This window comes from Bubalus kerabau, chromosome 6 (genome assembly GCF_029407905.1).
Source record: "Bubalus kerabau isolate K-KA32 ecotype Philippines breed swamp buffalo chromosome 6, PCC_UOA_SB_1v2, whole genome shotgun sequence".
Classification (NCBI taxonomy): Eukaryota; Metazoa; Chordata; class Mammalia; order Artiodactyla; family Bovidae; genus Bubalus; species Bubalus kerabau.
The window spans coordinates 95500555-95518207 of NC_073629.1; the positions used below are offsets into that span (position 1 = coordinate 95500555).

General features: G+C 54.2%; 1 protein-coding gene across 2 annotated transcripts in view; it reads left to right on the plus strand.

Moving 5' to 3' along the window:
* The window catches only part of TTC39A (tetratricopeptide repeat domain 39A), a 49737-nt gene that overhangs the window by 25037 nt on the left and 7047 nt on the right, over positions 1 to 17653 (plus strand). For both annotated transcript variants that reach the window (XM_055585939.1, XM_055585940.1), the window contains exons 3-12: positions 575 to 706; positions 1570 to 1646; positions 2900 to 2967; positions 5044 to 5108; positions 7165 to 7264; positions 8579 to 8644; positions 10555 to 10663; positions 11080 to 11147; positions 11229 to 11288; positions 12180 to 12341. In XM_055585939.1, coding sequence (XP_055441914.1) covers positions 575 to 706; positions 1570 to 1646; positions 2900 to 2967; positions 5044 to 5108; positions 7165 to 7264; positions 8579 to 8644; positions 10555 to 10663; positions 11080 to 11147; positions 11229 to 11288; positions 12180 to 12341 — 907 coding nt within the window. The remainder of the gene's footprint in view (positions 1 to 574; positions 707 to 1569; positions 1647 to 2899; positions 2968 to 5043; positions 5109 to 7164; positions 7265 to 8578; positions 8645 to 10554; positions 10664 to 11079; positions 11148 to 11228; positions 11289 to 12179; positions 12342 to 17653) is intronic.

A 17653-nucleotide genomic window follows, 5' to 3' on the forward strand; every position in this document is an offset into this window, starting at 1 on the left:
AGGCAGGAGCAGAAGTAATAGGAGAACTGGGCTGGAGGGGTGGGCAGGGCCTCAACTCCCAGTTATCTCATGGGAGGTGGAAACCCCAGGTGGGCTCAAGCAGAAAGTGATGTGGTCAGGTGACGGGGTGGGGAGAGGCAGGAGGTAACAAGGCCAGGGCAGTCCAGGCACAAAGATGGGTAAGCCTGGGGTGGGGTTTGAGGATAAAGGAGACCCTGCAGACAGGACTTGGGCTTGGCCTGTGATGGGTAGGGGAGAAGGCGAAAGATGGCCCTGGTGCAGGGAAGTAGCGCCTCAGGTCAGCATGCTGCTGCTGCCATCTGTATAGAATGAATGCGAAACTGAAGCTCAGATTTGGAGAGTCACTTAGGGCCACGAAGCAGGAAGAAGAGGAGCTGGGATCCGAGGCTGCCTGAGTAGCAGTGGAAGGGTCAGTTGTTGGGCGAGTCCATTCTGCTCTCTAGACCTGTGTTCCCCCCATGCACAACGGGGGAGAGGATGGTGAATGATGATATGGGGTCAGCTATCTTGAAGTTCTAGGGGTTGATGCTTTTATGTCCCTTCTTTCTGGCAGAACCAAGGAAAGCATGTACCACTCGCTGACTTATGCCACAATCCTGGAGATGCAGGCTATGATGACCTTTGACCCCCAGGACATCCTACTTGCTGGCAACATGATGAAGGAGGCGCAGTCGCTCTGTCAGAGGTCAGGTCCATGGGGCAGGCAGGGATGAGGGGTTGTGAAGCATCCATTTGTCACTTTGGCCTATCACAGTGCCTAAAATGCCACTATCAGGCCTGATCCTTTTGGCTCAAAAGTGTGTCCCCAAGTGCTCAAAGCTGTCCCTGTTGGCACTGCCTCAGGAGCCACTTTGTCTGAGCTGGTCACTGAGAGCTTCCTGGGCCAGAATGGATTGGGAGGAGATGAATCTTGGCTGTGGTCATGTAATAATTCTCTGACTTTGGGCAAGTCCCTCTGTGGACTCAACTTTCTTCATCTGTAAAATGGGTGTGATGATAGAATTGTTGTGGGAACTGCATAGTTGGTGTTCAGTGCACATTAACTGCTTGAATGCATGAATAAACAGACCCTCAGTGTTTGTGCACAGGTAGAGTCATCATTCACTGGGACACACTCCAGCCTGGCCTAGGCCAGTCCCTGGCCTGGGCTCTGTTCGGCCAGATAATCATCAGACCCTGGCCCCTCTGATGCCTGAACGGCCTGATCAGGGAGACGCAGGCACAGACAGTGACAGCTCAGCATGATGCAGGGCAGCTCATAGGGTCGTGGGGGTCCAGCCTGAGGAGCAGGAAAGGCTTCCTGGAGGAGGTGACATCAGAGCTGGGTCCTGTGGGGTGACCAGGGACAGGTCAGGTTAGAGGGGGCAGGGGAGGGGGCTCCATGCAGAGGCAGCAGCAGGGACAAGGGCATGAAAAAGCCTTGATTTGGGGGAGTTTCCAGGAGCTAAGTGTGTGGAGTCCTCTGGGAGGGGCATGGGATGCTGTTGGAGGTACCTGGGCACCCTGCTCACCTCCCTGAATGATATGAGGCCCTGTTTTTCTCTGCAGGCACAGGAAGAAGTCCTCTGTAACAGATTCCTTCAGTAGCCTGGTGCACCGCCCCACTATGGACCAGTTCACAGAAGGTGTGGCATCTGGGGTGTCCTTTCAGCCCGCTGATGCCAGGTCGCCTGGTTCCAGGCCCGGGAAGGGGCAGGAAGGGGCAGTTATCCTCCTCATTGTCACCCAGGGGGCTGAGCCCTGGCCCAGGCACTGAGACACTGATGGGTCAGACCTGGGGCCTTTTGAGGACTGGTCTCATGTGTGGGGGTGGGTGGGGAGCAGGTAAGACTCAGTTACCTTACAGCATTACCTGCTGAGGCCTGCAAATTGAGGAAAGAAAATGCTGTCAAAGGAGCTGTCTCTTTGCTCCCAGGCTAGGGTGGACTTAGGGCTGTGTGTGCAGTTAGGTTTCGTGGTTTAAAGACCATAGTGATCTCAGGTGCCCCAGAGGGGACTGTGGTTTTAGAGCCTGACACCCTGTGATGAAACAGCTGGGGGCAGTAGCAGAGGTCTGGGCTGCCAGAGCCACATTGCATCTTTGTGCCATGACTGCAGTCCTAGAGGCAGTCCTAGAGGCAACAGCAGCCAACCATAAGCACTTGGGGAACCTTTAGTGGGGGTGGGGGGCAAATGGCCATCCCCACCTCGAGAGCCCTCGATGGTTCCAGCACAAAACATTGCCCTCGATGGTGTCTCTCTCCTTCAAACTTGCCATGGCTCCATGCTGCCCACAGGACCAAATCTGTCAGTCTCCATCAGTGTGTAAGGCCCTTTCAGCCAGACTTCTGCCCCTCATTTTCCTTGTCCCCTCAGTCTTTCCCCGCTTCACCCCATTTCAACCTTCTGTGGCTCAGCTGTCCCCAAGCATCTGAGTTGTTTGACTTTCCTTGGCCTCTGCCAAGAAAGCTCTTCCTGCCTCATGCTTCCATCCCATTTTCAACTCAGATATCCTTCTCCTGGAAGTCTCTCCTGGCTCCTCTGGCTGTGTCAGTTCTCCTTCCTTGCTCCCACAGCCTGTGGCTTCCCTGGTTTCATCCGTTCATCCCAGTGCCCTAGGAGTGTTGGTGCACAGCACCTACAGCGATGCCTGGAGGGCAGGAGAACAAGGCCCAGGGCCCCGCGCTGACTTCTAGGGGGATGCAGACGTGGGGAATGTAAGCTAACTGGGACAGTGTTGAGGGCCATGTGTGAAGGAACCTGGTGATGGGACTCCGGAGGCAGTGGGCAGGTGCTGACTCAGGCTCCCTTTGCCTTTTGGGAAATGAGATGAGGAGGTGACCCAAGTCTCCTGCCAAGAGTCCCAGGAGGCCGCAGGGCTTTGGTTTTCTCCCCGCAGAGGAAATCCACGCTGAGGTCTGCTACGCAGAGTGCCTGCTGCAGAGAGCGGCCCTGACCTTCCTGCAGGTAGGAACCCACTGCCTGTACAAGCAGCCTGGGGGTTTCAGAGGGTGGAGCACCACATCTTAGCCTGAAGGATCTAGAGAAGCCATGACCTGTGGTTGACACAAGGACCAAGGCACAGTCATCCCAGCACTCCTGGCCCTGGGCAGGCTCAGTGGCAGAGGTGACGGGCTTTCCCTCTGCACAAGGGGCACACGTGTTCCCACCCACTGACAGGATGAACGTCCACCTCGTGACTGCTGGTTTCCTGCTGTTTTTGTGTCACAGGAGTGACAGACATTGTCACAAAGCCTGCTTCACATTTGATTCATTCAACAGACAAGTCAGAATGAATCAAACATGATTCATTCAAGAACTTGTAGCACCTGCAGCACACCATATTTTGTATACACTGCAGGGTTGTCGTTTTTACATACCTTATACGCATTGCATGTTTGTTTCTGCCTACATTTGCATATTTTATTTAACCATCACCTCAGGCCTGTGAAGGGGAGAATTAGGGGGAAGGACCCACCTATTCAGGGTCATATGGCTAACAAATGGCAGAGTTGGGGTTTAAACCAGATCTGGCTGACTCAGCCTAGAGTAGGAAATGGCAGTCGCTCTAGTATTCTTGCCTGGAGAATCACAGGGACAGAGAAGCCTGGTGGGCTACAGTTCATGGGGTCACAAAGAGTTGGACGTGACTAAGCACAGGCCTTCTGGCTGACTCAGAGCCTGTGCTCTTCACTATAGAGGAAATTGTGAGACCCTTTGGTTTTACCAAAAAGCCTGGATTATAGTTATAAATATATGTGCATATATATTCAGTCTCTTCAGTTGTGTCCAGGGATCGAACCCACGTCTCCTGCAGGCAATCATCATGTAAATAGGGGTGTATTGGGATGGGAGAGGCACATATAAATTTTATTGTTGGGGTGTTCTTTATTTTTGTTAGTGATATTTCTATCTTCTGGACCTCAGATGATTAGAATTTGATTAATCTTAGTTCTTCATCAGGATCACCATGAATGGCCTTTTATTTCCTTTGTTTGTATACTCTATTATTATATATAATAAATAAACACCCATGAACCCCACCCCCACCCAATCAGAGAACAGAACCCTGCTGGCAAGCCTCCTTGCCTCCTTCCTCCCTTCCCCCGGGGGGAGACCATTACTTGGAGTTTTGTGTGTATCATCCCCACCCTATTTTTTTAAAAAAATGGTTTCTCAGCTTCCTATTCATGTCTGAACACCAAATTGCTATGTTTTGGTTGCCTTTGAGTTTCTTAAGGCCTCAGACTGTGTGGGACTTGCTTTTTTTACCCAATCACACAAGGCTGTGTTTAATACTCCCTGCTGTGAACATGCCAGTTTGTTTATCCATTCTCCGGCTAAAGGACATCTGGGTTGTTTCGGTCCTTGGCTACTGTGAACAGTGGTGCTATGAGTCTTCTTGAAATACGTCTGTTTTTGTCGGGTGTATACCTGGGAGTGGAACAGCCAGGTGGGCTGTAGGTATTGGTGCTTCTTTTTTTTTTTCCTGCGTCGCGTGGCATGTGGGATCTTAGTTCCCCAGCCAGGGATCAAACTCATGCCCCCTGCAGTGAAAGTGTGGAGTCTTAATCGCTGGACAGCCAGAAAAGTCCCCACGTGCTTGAAATTACAAATGTGATAAATACCTGCTTGTTGTAAAAAAAACAAACAAACAAAAAAAACAAAACCCAATCCAAAACTGAAAGTCTCCCTTCCTTCCCCGCAATTCCTCTACCTGGAGGAGACATGGTTAACTGGTGGGAGCATCTCCTCCAGGCCTTTCTCCAAGCACATAGCTCATGTACATGTGAGCCTGGTAAAGGAGGTTGTGGTCCAGCCCTGGGCATTTTGGAAGGCTTGTTTGGCAAGCAAGACTCTCGTCTTAAGCCCCCAGGGTAGAGTGGGGAGGTCTAGTTTAGCTGACCTCGGACCCTTACCCATGCAGGGCCCCTCACAAAGCAAGGCCCAGGGAGAGCCAGGAAGGATCTGGAGCCTTGATGATCCTCTCAAGCCTGTGGCTAACCACCCAGGCCTGGCTCTTAGCAAGTCTCCCTCCTGCAGGACGAGAACATGGTGAGCTTCATCAAGGGCGGCATCAAAGTTCGAAACAGCTACCAGACCTACAAGTGAGTGGGACTGGCCTGGGTGGGGGTGGACGTGGGGTTGAGGGGCACAGCAGAGCACAGCATCTACTATCCTGTGCCCCTCAAGCTGCATTGTGGGAGGTAGAGAGTGCTGGCTGGAGGCAGGAGACCTAGAATGCTGTGTGACCCCACATTTCTGCAACCTCAGGACCTCAGTTTTCTGGAATATTATTCCCCTGGTTTTCTGGGTGTATCTGTTCATTTGGTCCCCCCAAGTGCTGTCTTTGTGCCTAACTCTGAACTAGGGAAAAGTAAGACATATTCTGCACAAGCAGCTCGGTCTGGTTGAGGTAGGAGAAAGATGCAGGAACAATAATTTTGAGGACCGCAATAGATGTTAAGGCCCCATCCAAATGCCACTTTCCCCATGAAGCCTTCCTTGAACCCACCAATATGTAGAAATGGTGCTTATATACACACACCCCCTCCCGAGACTGGGAGCTCCTCGAGGGCCAGGTAGGTTATTTCCATGCTGGCTCAGCACTGGGCCACACATAGGGCCGTGTTTATGGAGCAAAGAATGAAGACTTAATCCAGAGCACTTCTGTCCAACATGGCCCTGCGGTCCTTGTCTGTAATTCCCAGACCAGGAAAGCTCTGAAAGTAATTAACCCTCCCTCCTGCCCCCAGTTTGGCATTGAAACTCCTTTTCCATTAAAAGTGGACTTGAATTGACTCGAGACTGTTGCCATTACTTTGCCCACTTAATGTGAGAGTTTTCCTGTGGAGACACTGTGAGGTTGATTTCAAGGTATTGCTGGGGTATAACACGCCATGCAGTATATGGATACCATGCTCCTTTGTGTGGTCTCTGCTGGAATTGCTCAATGAAACCAGACGTGTGTTCTGGACCCTCCAGTCTCCGTACCTGCTGCCAGAATGATGTTTTCAAAGCACAAACCTTGTCAGGTCACTCCCTGCCAACTCCCAAGACCTGTCTTGCTCTTAGAATAAAGTCCTAGGTCTTTGCCGAGTCACTCCTGGGAGCTCCGTTTGTTCTTGTAACCACATCTCCTGTCCCCCTCTGCATCAGACATTTGGGCCTTCCCTCAGTTTTTCAAACAGGCCAGCTCATTCCTACCTCAGGGCCTTTGGACATGCTGTTCTCTCTGCCAGGAACACTCTGTGCAGGCTAGCTCCTCGTTCCTCAGGTTTCAGCTCAGATGTCAGCCCCTTGAGGAAACCTTCCCAGCACCTCAAATGAGGTCAGGCTCCAGGGTTCCCCCTCTTCCTCTCAGTGACTTGATGGGCGTCCGTCCCTGAGAGGGGAAAGTTGTAAAAATAGTAGCTTGACAGCTTTGTGCCCTGCTGTCCAGAGAAGCTCAGTCAGTGTTTGCTGAGTGAATGCTCTTGAGATGCTCATGGCCTGCGGAGGAGGCACGTACCTCTTTATTTTCCCTGTCCTGCCCCAGGCGGACTGGCATATGTATGTGCTCAGAGCTATGGGTGACCAGAAGGAAGAGGGTTGGATTCCGACCAAGAAACTCCAGGAAGACTTCCTTAAGGAGGTGCTGTTGGAGTTAGCCCAGTGTTCCTCATCTAGGGCCAGTTTCCCCCCGATGAGACATTTGGCAATGTCCAGAAGCATTTTGCTTGTCATACTGGGGGAGCACTCCTGACAGCTAGTGCGTGGAGGTCAGGAATGCTGCTAAACTTCCTAAGATGTGCAGGACAGCCTCCCTCCCCACCCCCAGTCTGAACAAAGAATTATCCAGTTATCCAGCCTAAACTTATCAGTAGTACTGAGGTTGAGGAGCTGTTCTAGACAGAATGCAGAGCACAAGCCAATGCCTAGAGGTCGGATGAGGCGGGTGTGCAAGAGCTGACAGAGCTGAAATTCAAGAGCAAAGGGTGTGTCATTATGGTGGGAGATGGGGCTAGAGGTTCCTCGAATATCGGCTGTCTGGATTGCCAGACAGTTACACATCTACCACCAGGGAGTTCTGAGGTCAGTAAGAAGTAGAGGCCACTTGGCCCCAGCTGGAAGGGGACCCCGCCCCCCAGCTGTGGCTGAAACAGGCTTTGCCTCCCTCCACAGGGAGCTGGACAGCCTCGTGCAGTCCTCACAGTACTGCAAGGGGGAGAACCACAGGCACTTTGAAGGAGGGGTGAAGCTCGGCGTGGGCGCCTTCAACCTGGTGAGTGGGCGTACCTCCCCGTGTCCAGCATCTGGGTTCAAGATGAATCTCCCCTGCACATCACTGGCTACACTGGGTCTCTGCCGGCCTACTGTCCTGGGCCCCAGTGATGAAGCAGACACACTGCCATCCTGGAGGTAACTCATAGCTGGGGTGGGAGTGGGGGCTGGCCATGGCTCCATGGTTCCTTCTGTACGTTTCTTCCTGCGGCAAGTTGAAGCTTGAAATCAACTATGGCAACAATATTTATAGCATCAGAAATTGACAAACACAAGACATCAGGGCCTTTTCCTCCCCAGAAAGCTGGTGGTTAGACATTGACCAGTGGCTGGGAAGGAGACAGGCCTGGAAACAACTGGTGACCCACGGGGAACAGAAAGCCAGAACTTCTTTCTGCAGGAGTTGGGGAAGGTTCTGGGGAGCAGGGAGTATTTGAGCTGGAACTTGAAGGATCCACAGGTAAGGGAAGTTTTTCAGGCAGAAAGAGCATTCTAGGCAGAGGGAACAGCGTGAGCTGAGTCAGGGAGGATCAGAAGAGGTGTGCCTGCTCCTGGGAGGAGGAGCTGCTCTTGGATGATTCGGACTCCTGGCCCTGGGTGGCCAGGGACTTACCCCAAAGTGTGTGTGATGGGTGGTGGCTCCTCCCCTATAGGCAAAGCCTGTTCAGATGGGGATCCCTGCCCCTCTCTGGGTTTCAGATTCCTCATTTGTAAGATGGGAGCAGTGATTCTGGCCCAAGTGCTGAGAAATACAAGCTGCAGAGTGCATCAGATACTTTAGCAGGTTGTAGCTGGACTGTCTTGGGCTCAAAAGTCGCTCCACTTCTGATCTGTGGAGCCCTGGGCATATTCTGTCACTTACCTTATGCCTCTGTTTCTCCCTCTGTCAGACATAGCAGTAAATCCCTTCTTTGCAAGACTGTTCCAAGATTCAATGCAATGACGGAGATCCTGGTATAAAGCAGAGATTAAGTGTAGTAACAATAGCTAACTGCTAGGTGCAACCTCTGTTACGTGCCTCACGTGTATTAATGTGATCCGTCTGGTAGGGGCTATTTTTATTTCCATTTTACAGATGAGGAAACTGAGGCAGAGAGAGGTGACCGAGCTGGGAGTGGTGAGGTTAGGATCGAGACGCAGTCTTTTCCTTATTGTCATGCTGTAGTGCCTCTCTCCATCAGTGGGAGGTGGGGGCAGCCTCATGGGCATTCCAGAGATGGGCCTGCACCTCAGGGATCACCCCCAGGACTGTGGAGATCTGCATTTGGGAGGGGTGGCCCCCACCCATCATGAGTTCGCCTGCCTCTCTCTTCAGACGCTGTCCATGCTTCCTACCAGGATCCTGCGGCTGCTCGAGTTCGTAGGGTTTTCAGGAAACAAGGTAACCACCTCCCTCCCGGGGCTCCCAATCCTCAGCCCAAGGCTGGAGCTCAGCTGGTGGGGTGTGGCTGAGGGGCTGTGGGGCCTTAGCGCCAGCCCTGGCTCAGCGCCCCCCATGGTGTGAGACCCTGGACAAGGCCCAGGCCTCTCTAGTCTGCTCTCCTGCAAATGGGACCAGTGATTGCTACCAGGCTCTTCTCAGGGTGGAGAGGCTCTAGGGTGAGGGTGGGTATGAAGAGCGGCTCCTGGGGTCCTTTAGGGGCCTGGGGTCATCATCTCTATGTCTGGTAGGTGTTAGGAACCTGGTCCTTCTCCCCTCAGATAGCCTGGAGCAAGTCCCTCCCCTTGGGACCATTTTCTTGTCTGGGAGATGCCCATGGGGAGCCCTGCTGTGCATTGGGCCTTGAGGTAGGAACCAGAGGACTCAAGAACCCAGAGGCTTTACTGAAGGCAGGAACCTGAGTGCCAGGTAGCAGATCAGGGCGGGCTCCCTGGTAAAGGAGACCCAGAATGGTACAAGGAGCATTAACCTGGAAGTCAGGAGCCCTGAGTCTGTCTAGCCTCATCCCCTTCTTCCTGTGACTCTGAACAAAGACCGCTGACTGCCCTCTCCACTGATCAAATCAGTGTTTCTCCAGCTTGGACTTTCTCCAGCCTTTCCTGATTTTTTGCCATTTGCATAGACCTCTATATTATTATTTACATATTATTTTTCTCAAATGTGGTTCTTATTTTTTTTTTACTTAAATTTATTTAAAGGAAACATTACTACACAAAGAACCCATATTATGTGGCGTGGTAAGAGCATGATCATAACAATAAATACTACAGGACCAAGCAGTCTTCCTTGGTCCACCAGATTGTGTAGCCTGTTTCTCTTTGTGTGAAAGACAGCTTAGAGCAGGGTGATGCTGCACACTCCAGCACCACACTGAGGCTTTCTCCTGTAGCCTGAGGACAGACGAGTACTGGAAAGGGCCGCTCCTCACCTGGGACCCTGTGCTTCTTCTTGCCTGTCCCAGGACACGTACAGGCTTGGCTGCCATCTGTGGTCTGTGGCCTGGGCCCAGGGAAACACTCGTTAGAGGCTCTGAAAGTCCTCAGTTTTTTTTTTAAGAAGAAGGCCCTTGGGTCCTGAGTAGGATCTCAGGATGATGATGGAAGAACATGAGAAAGTCTGAGAGGTGGGACAGGGTGGCCTGGCCAGGAAGAGAGGGTGGCAAGGCCGGAGCAAGAGGGACCTCCTGCACCCACCAGCTCCGGCTTCATCTTTATCCCAAAGTCAAGGGGGCTGTGGAGGGTTTGCAGCAGGGGTGAGGCAAGTCAGATGTGTCTGTTAGAAAGATCAGGAACACACTCTAGGATAGGCAGTGGGGCAGAAACTGCCGGTGGTGATACAAGCGTAGTCTGGCTTCTTGCTCCTCCCCAGGCAGGCTCTAGAACCTTCTCCTCCTGGCAGCCTTCCCAGCCTGCAGTTTCTACGGCCCTGTCTGTGCCCTGAGCCTGTGGTTAGGGTTATCTGCCTCCTTGTCATTTCTACTCCCCGACCAGACTTGGGGCTGCTCAGGGCCTTGGCGCCCACCATGGGGACTGACCAGGCGACTGTAGGGAGGAATGGGGAAGGGGCTATTTGGGAGGTAGGGGACGCCCTCGCCTTTGCCCTGGCTGTGGCAGTGGGGTCCTCTGCCCCCAGCAAGATGGCTGAGGCGCTGAGAGGGACGGCCTCTCGTTCCTGGTTGTGCGGCCTCCAGGGCTCCAGGCTCGGAGCCCAGCGCTGTCAGGCCCCTTCCGCAGCAGTGGCGCCCTCACAGCTGTCCAGGGACCTCCCTGCCCCTCCCCTGCCCCAGGTCCCGGGCTGGAGCAGGGGGCGCTCAGGCCTGGCTGCCTCAGCTGTCCCCATCTTTCCCCCAGGACTACGGGCTGCTGCAGCTGGAGGAGGGGGCGTCGGGGCACAGCTTCCGCGCCGTGCTCTGCGTCATGCTGCTGCTCTGCTACCACACCTTCCTCACCTTCGTGCTTGGTAGGAGCGCCCCCCCAGTGAGCGCCGGGGCCTCTGGGCTTTGGCTGCCTCTAAGGGCAGGGGTGAGAGGGCAAGGGGCTGCTGGGCCCCCAGGACTGGGGAGGGGGCCCTGAAACCAGAAACAGTAGAACTGCAACTGTCCAGGGGCCTGGACACTCACTTCTTTACAGTGTGACTGGGTTCCAGACTCGACATTCTCATCTGTGAAATGGGGATGGGTCCTGCCCACCTTGTAGAGGGCATGAGGATGCTGTTGGCCCTAGCATCTTATTCAGTCTCCACATCACCCTGGAGACAGAAGAGTTATCCGCATTTCACAGAGCAGAAATGGAGGCCCTGAGAAGCCCCTGGCAGGTTGCTGGGAGGACCACCAGGGAGGATGGTGACGAGTCCTGTTGCCCCCCCACCCCCTTCAGGCACCGGGAACGTCAACATCGAGGAGGCAGAGAAGCTCTTGAGACCCTACCTGAAGCGATACCCTAAGGTGAGCCTCACCTTCTGGCAGACACCTGCAGCCCACATGTGCCCTGTGGACCCCCACAAACCCAGATGCGTGTCATTGTAGGGCGCCATCTTCCTGTTCTTTGCGGGGCGGATTGAAGTCATTAAAGGCAATGTTGATGCGGTAAGTAACAGGAGTCTGAGCCAGCGCTGGAGGCCCCTCAGGTCTCCCAGGACAGCAGACACACAGACAGGGGACAGGCGGACCGGGAGGAGGGCCTGAGAGAAGACCCACGAAGGGAGCAGGCCCAGGAGAGGCACTGCCAATGATGCGAGAGTCTGGGAGGGCGAGGGAGGAGGCGGCAGTGCTGGTGAGTGGGATCGGCAGGGAGAAGGAGGGATACAGCGCCCTTGAGTAAGGCAGAGAGGCGAGAGGGTCCACTGTCCAGGGCAGGGTGACAGGCTGGAGCCTGCTGCCAGGGGCGAAGCAGGCGCCTGGATGGCCTGACTAAGGATCTGGGCTCCGAGGTGGGAGGGAGCCATGGAAAGGGTGAGAGAGGGGAGGCTTACCACCCTGGCAGAATCCCCAGCACTAAGCCAAGGCCCAGGACAGACTCCGTGACTCTTGGAGTTCTGGTGCTTCCTGCTGGTCCTGGCTGTGGTTCCTCAGGCCGAAGGACAGACTCCCTGGGTCCAGGTCACTTTGTGGAAGTTGCCGGAACCTTTGGAGTTTGCTCTGAGGCAGAGACATCATTATATCACTTTAACATTTCCCACTGCCTATTATGCCTCTGTTATAGCTCTGTCCCGCACCCTTTCCCTTTGTGCCAAAAGACTAGAGTCCCTAGGAGGGTTGGTAACTGGGCCCAAGGTCATGTAAGACTTTGAGGAATAGAACCGGGACTGGAGGCCACACCTGCTATCTCCCTAATGCTGCTGCTCACCCCGCTCCTGAGGCTGGCATGGGGCTGGGGCTGCTGTGGAGTTGGGCAGGGATGGAGGGTGTGGCGGGGCATTGGGGCAGACGGCTGGGGCTGGGGGATACTGGCAGAGGCTCAGTGGTGGGTACCCACAGGCCATCCGGCGGTTCGAGGAGTGCTGTGAGGCCCAGCAGCACTGGAAGCAGTTCCACCACATGTGCTACTGGGAGCTGATGTGGTGCTTCACCTACAAGGCCCAGTGGAAGATGGCCTACTTCTACGCAGACCTGCTCAGCAAGGAGAACTCCTGGTCCAAGGTGGGCTGACACCACGTGTTGGGGGAACAGGGAGACCAGAAGACCAGCCATTGGCCATGAGCCCCCAGACCCCTAACTGAACACAGACATCTCAGCTATAATTTAAGTAAGACCACAAATTCTACTAGACCTCAGGGTTGGAAGGAACTAAAGACCAGGGGAAACAGGTGACCTTTAGAACTACAAGGTGTCGAGATTTTTAGCCACAAGGGACAGAAGTGTCACTCACATGGTCTGCGTGAGTGTTGCCCAACAGAACTTTCTGTTACAGTGAAAATGTTCTGTGCTGTCCAGTGTGGGAGCCCCCAGTCACATGTGCACGCCAAGCTCTTGAAATGTGCCTGCTGCAACTGGGACACTGGATATTTTCAATTTTATTCTAGTGGACATGTTACCTGACTATGCAGGTGTAAACACAAAGGCTTATTGGTTCATATAACTGAAAATTCCAGAAACATCTGATTTCAGGTTGGGCTGACTCCAGGAATTCTAAGTCATTTGGGCTTATTTTTTCTGGCTGGGACTATGCTCTTCTCTGTGACTTCTTCATTGTACAGACAGTTTCTCTCGATGTGCCAGCAGGGTCGCTATGGGCTGCCTGCTCCTATATCATCTCTCCCATTTGGTTTCAACCAAAGTCCCATGACAGGGCCTCATTGGTCTGCATAGATCACAGGCCAGTGCCTGGAAACAGGGGTAGGAAGACCCCTCATGGATTAGAAGTAGAAGAGGGGTGATTCCCCCAAAGAAAAATGAGTTGATGCCCCAGAAAAAGTGTTGTTGGGAATGAGCATTAAGGAGATGCCATGGAGGCGAAACAAAACAGATGCTCAGCATAAATGTTTATCATGGTTCAGTTCAGTTCAGTCGCTCAATTGTGTCTGACTCTTTGCAACCCCATGGATTACAGCACGCCAGGCTTCCCTGTTCATCACTACCAACTCCTGGTAGCTTGCTCAAACTCATGTCCATCGAGTTGGTGATGCCATCCAACCATCTCATCCTCTGTCATCCCTGTCTCCTGCCTTCAATCTTTCCCAGCATCAGGGTCTTTTCCAGTGGGTTAGTTTTCATATCAAGTGGTCAAAGTATTATCATGGTAAGTGGTGAAATAAGTACGAGCCATTATCATCATAGAGTAACGATAGCACAGAATTCTGAACTAAAAGTCTTAGAATCATTTAGATCATCAGAGAGCATCCGCTATTGTGAAATCCATAACACGTATGTCTCAGTGACCCTGATTTTCTCATCTTTCCCCCACCTCTGCATGGAAGTCCCTACTCAGTCACCCTGCCTAGGGCCCAGGCTGAAAGGGACTCTCTGGCTCAGGGCTGGCTTCCCTGGTGGCTCAGATGGTAAAGAATCTGCCTGGAGGTGCAGGAGGTGCAGGAGACCTGGATTTGATTCCTGGGTTGGGAAGATCCCCTAGAGAAGGGAATGCCAACTCACTCCAGTATTCTTGCCTGGAGAATTCCACGGACAGAGGAGCTTTGTGGACTACAGTCCATTGAGTCACAGAGTCGGGCACAACAGAGTGACTTTCACTTTCACTGGCTCAGGGCAGGCAGGGCTGGGAGGAGGAGTGGGCTTTCACTGAGCTCTGACTGTGTGCCCAGCGCTTGTCCTTTCCTCCACATTACACCCAGCGAGGTAGATATTATCTCCATCAGGCACATGAGAGACACTGAGGCTAAGAGAGGGTGAGAGACTTCCCTGGGCCACACAGCAGTTGGTGACACACACAGGGTCTGAAGGCAGTTTTGTGTGGCTCCAAGGCCTCTGCTTTTCCCTTGCTCCTCAGTTCCCCTGAGTAGGCCCAGCTTGCCCCAAGGCCACCTTGCTGTTGAAGGCACTTCCTCAGGCCCAGCGCCTGTGGGCCAGCATTCATCCCTCATCCCTCCCCCTCCCAACAAAGCCACCGGGAACCTTTTTAAATTAAAGTGATCTAGAAGCCTTCTTAGCAGCAGCAGAAGCCTTCTTGTGAAGTGGGGCAGGCAGCTGGGCCTTCTACCAGGGAAGAAGAGACCTGAGGTGGCCACACAGCTTCTGTGAGGAACAGAGGGAGGGCCAGGCCTCCACGTGTCAGCAAGTCTGGCTGTGAGTTGGCTCAACCTTCAGCTCTGTGGCTTTGGGGTGGTCAGCCCCCCTCTCTCTGCAATGCTTTTCTCAAAAGGGTTTCCTGTGAAAGTAGGTAGAGGTTGTAGCACCTCGAGTTCTCGGGCCTCATTCATCCCTAATTTCCAGCGCTTGGCTACTGAAGTCCACCAGCTTCTAGCTCTAGGGAGTTGGCCCGTGGCCACTGCCCTGCATGCCAGCCCCTCTGCTCAGTCTGCCCGTGCTAGTCTGGCTCACCCTGTGGGCCTCTGCTCAGTCTGCCCGTGCTAGTCTGGCTCACCCTGTGGGCCTCTGCTCAGTCTGCCCGTGCTAGGCTGGCTCACCCTGTGGGCCTCTGCTCAGTCTGCCCGTGCTAGTCTGGCTCACCCTGTGGGCCTCTGCTCAGTCTGCCCGTGCTAGGCTGGCTCACCCCTGTGGGCCTCTGCCCAGTCTGCCCGTGCTAGGCCGGCTCACCCTGTGGGCCTCTGCCCAGTCTGCCCGTGCTAGGCCGGCTCACCCTGTGGGCCTCTGCCCAGTCTGCCCGTGCTAGGCCGGCTCACCCTGTGGGCCTCTGCTCAGTCTGCCCATGCTAGGCTGGCTCACCCTGTGGGCCTCTGCTCAGTCTGCCCGTGCTAGGCTGGCTCACCCCTGTGGGCCTCTGCTCAGTCTGCCCGTGCGAGGCCAGCTTGCCCTGTGGGCCTCGCCCCTAGTGCTTGCAGCCAGAAACCAGGCGGTGACAACTGTGTGCTCAGTGCTGAATGGGGGGGGGGTGGTCGAGGGGGGCTCAGAGGCAGCCCTGACCAGCCCAGCCAAGAGGACAAGGAAGGCTTCTGGAAAAGATGTCTGAACTGAGAGTCTCGAAGGACGAGGAGTTAGGGTGGCAGAAGTACACGCCAGGCCAGGAGAACTGCAGGGCACAGGCTGGGGAGCCAGGGGGCTGCCAGGAGGCCCTGTTTAACTAGGTGAAGGGCTTGTGGATGGAAGTGCAGGGGGGCTGTGGAGGGATCTTCCCCCTCTAAGCCACACACTAGAAGCTTCTTGGGGACAAGGACTGTCTGCCTGCACAGAAGCTAGTAGAATAATCCAGCAGAATAAATACGTGGAATCAATAGGCAAACAGGTAACTCTGGGAGACAGGACTCCCCCTCAGGCAGGGTGGCTGTGGCTCTCCATCAGCATGGCCCCATAACATCCCTTAGTAACTTGGGTGCCCGTGGCTCTCACCATGCTAGGTCACTGCATCCATCCTAATTCCTGTTGACTCAGTCCAGGTTGGGGGCAGGGTTGGGGAAGAAGCTCTGACAGGAAGCCCACAGATGAGCCTGGCAATGAAGGGACAGTGGGATCCCAGGCAGAGGGACAGCACAAGCAGGGGCCTGAGGTGAGTTTAGGGAGTGATGGGGAAGAGTGGCCCAGAGGAAGAGCCAGAGAAGCCGGTCTCCAGGGCCCTGAGTGGCTGTTTGGGCTTTAGCCTGACAGTGGGGGAGCCCTTGTTGCTTGTGGCTTGTATTTGTGCTTTTAGACATCTGTCCTGCAGTCGCTGGGCACGCTCACATGCCAGTCCTATTCTAGGGCAGGTCATCTACAACTGAACAAAGGAAAGACCTCGAGGCTCATGTTCTAGTGGGGAGAGAGACAAGAAACATAGATGATGTGCAGTGTGAGATAACGTCAGGTTCTGCTTAAGTGCAAAGAAGAAAAACTGGGCAAGGTGCGGGTGCAGGATGTGAACAGTGTGGTCAGGAGGGGCCTGCCTGAGAAGACACCAGAATGGAGTGAAGGAGCAAGCCAGGCTGACATCTCTGTGAAGAATGTTCCAGGCCTGGTAGATGTTAGGACAGGTGTAGAAGGAAGCTGAAGCCATGAGTTGGTATATTCTGGAAACAGCCCAGAAGCCATTGTGGCTAGAGCGAGGGGGCACCAGTGGCGAAGCTGGAGGGGAAATTGAGGGAGGCTGCATCGGGCCTCGCAGGCCATGACACGGAATGTGGGCCTTCTCCCTAAGTGTGATGGGGTATCATGAGTCAAAGAGGGACTGCTGTGACCTCATTCTAAAATGTCTGCACGGCAGTGGTGTGGAGAATGGCTGGTGGGGGGCAGGAGTGGGAGCAGGACATCAGTGAGGAGACCACATGGACTAGGGCAAGGCCTGGAGCGGGGAGACAGTGTGGCGTGATAGGGCCAGGCCAGTGGGATTCAAGAGCTCTGTGGGAAGTAAAGTGCTGAGGGCTTGGTGGCTCAGTACTGGGGCCAGGCGGAGGGAGAAGGCACAGGTGACACCAAGAGGTTAAAGCGGGGATGGGGAACAGATTTCACTGAGGGGAGCATCTTCTTAGCACACCCGGCAAAGCCCAGGTTTTCCCCCCGTTGTGAAAGGCAGGCTGAGGTGCCGAGGGCAAACTGGAACTGGGAGCAGCCCTGGGTTTCAGCATGGGTGGGGCTCCCAGGTGGAGGTTGCTTTCCACCTTCTCCTAGGACTCGACTCCAGGATGTCCGGTTCTCTTCCCTCCTCTATCTGCTATACTTTGCTGGGTAGCAGCCCCAGGGGGCCGAGCTGTGGTTCAAGATTCGACCACTGGAGGGCAGCACAGAGCCAGGCTCCTCTGGCATTGAACTTCGGGCAAAGGGGAGCGGCTTTCAGGGATACATCTCTGAGATGGGGGTGAGGTTGGGGCTCTGCAAATCACCCCTTTCTTGTCAGTGGATCCCTTGAAGCCACACACACCTGGGGTCCCTCCCAGCTCTGCCCCTAGCAGCCCTGCGGCCTCAGGAAGCAGAGGTAGGGTACAGATTCCTTTCTGGCTTTGTCTTTGGGATATATGTAAAGTGCCTGGTACAGCAAGCAGTCTCACCAAGGGACCCTAACATGAGCCACAACCTGGGTCCCTGCCCCTCCTGGCCTTACGCTTCTCGTGTATTCCATGCTCTATGCTACCCACCCATTTGTACCCCACTTACAAAAGTCTCTGCCCTCCCTTTGATCAGGATGTTCCTTTTGCCCAGAAGGTCCTTTTTCTGTTTCCGTGAATCTTCCTGTTGGCCTTCAAGGGCCCAGTGTGAAGTGGCTGCTTCCCTTTGCATCTTCCCTGAAGCCCCTGCCGCCCCGTCTTTGTATCTCCATCCTGTCCTCAGCTCTGCCCGGCACACCAGTAGTTGCTTGCGTCTGCCCAGTGGCTTCAAAGTGGAGAGGTCAGGTGCTTAGACATGGCCCATCA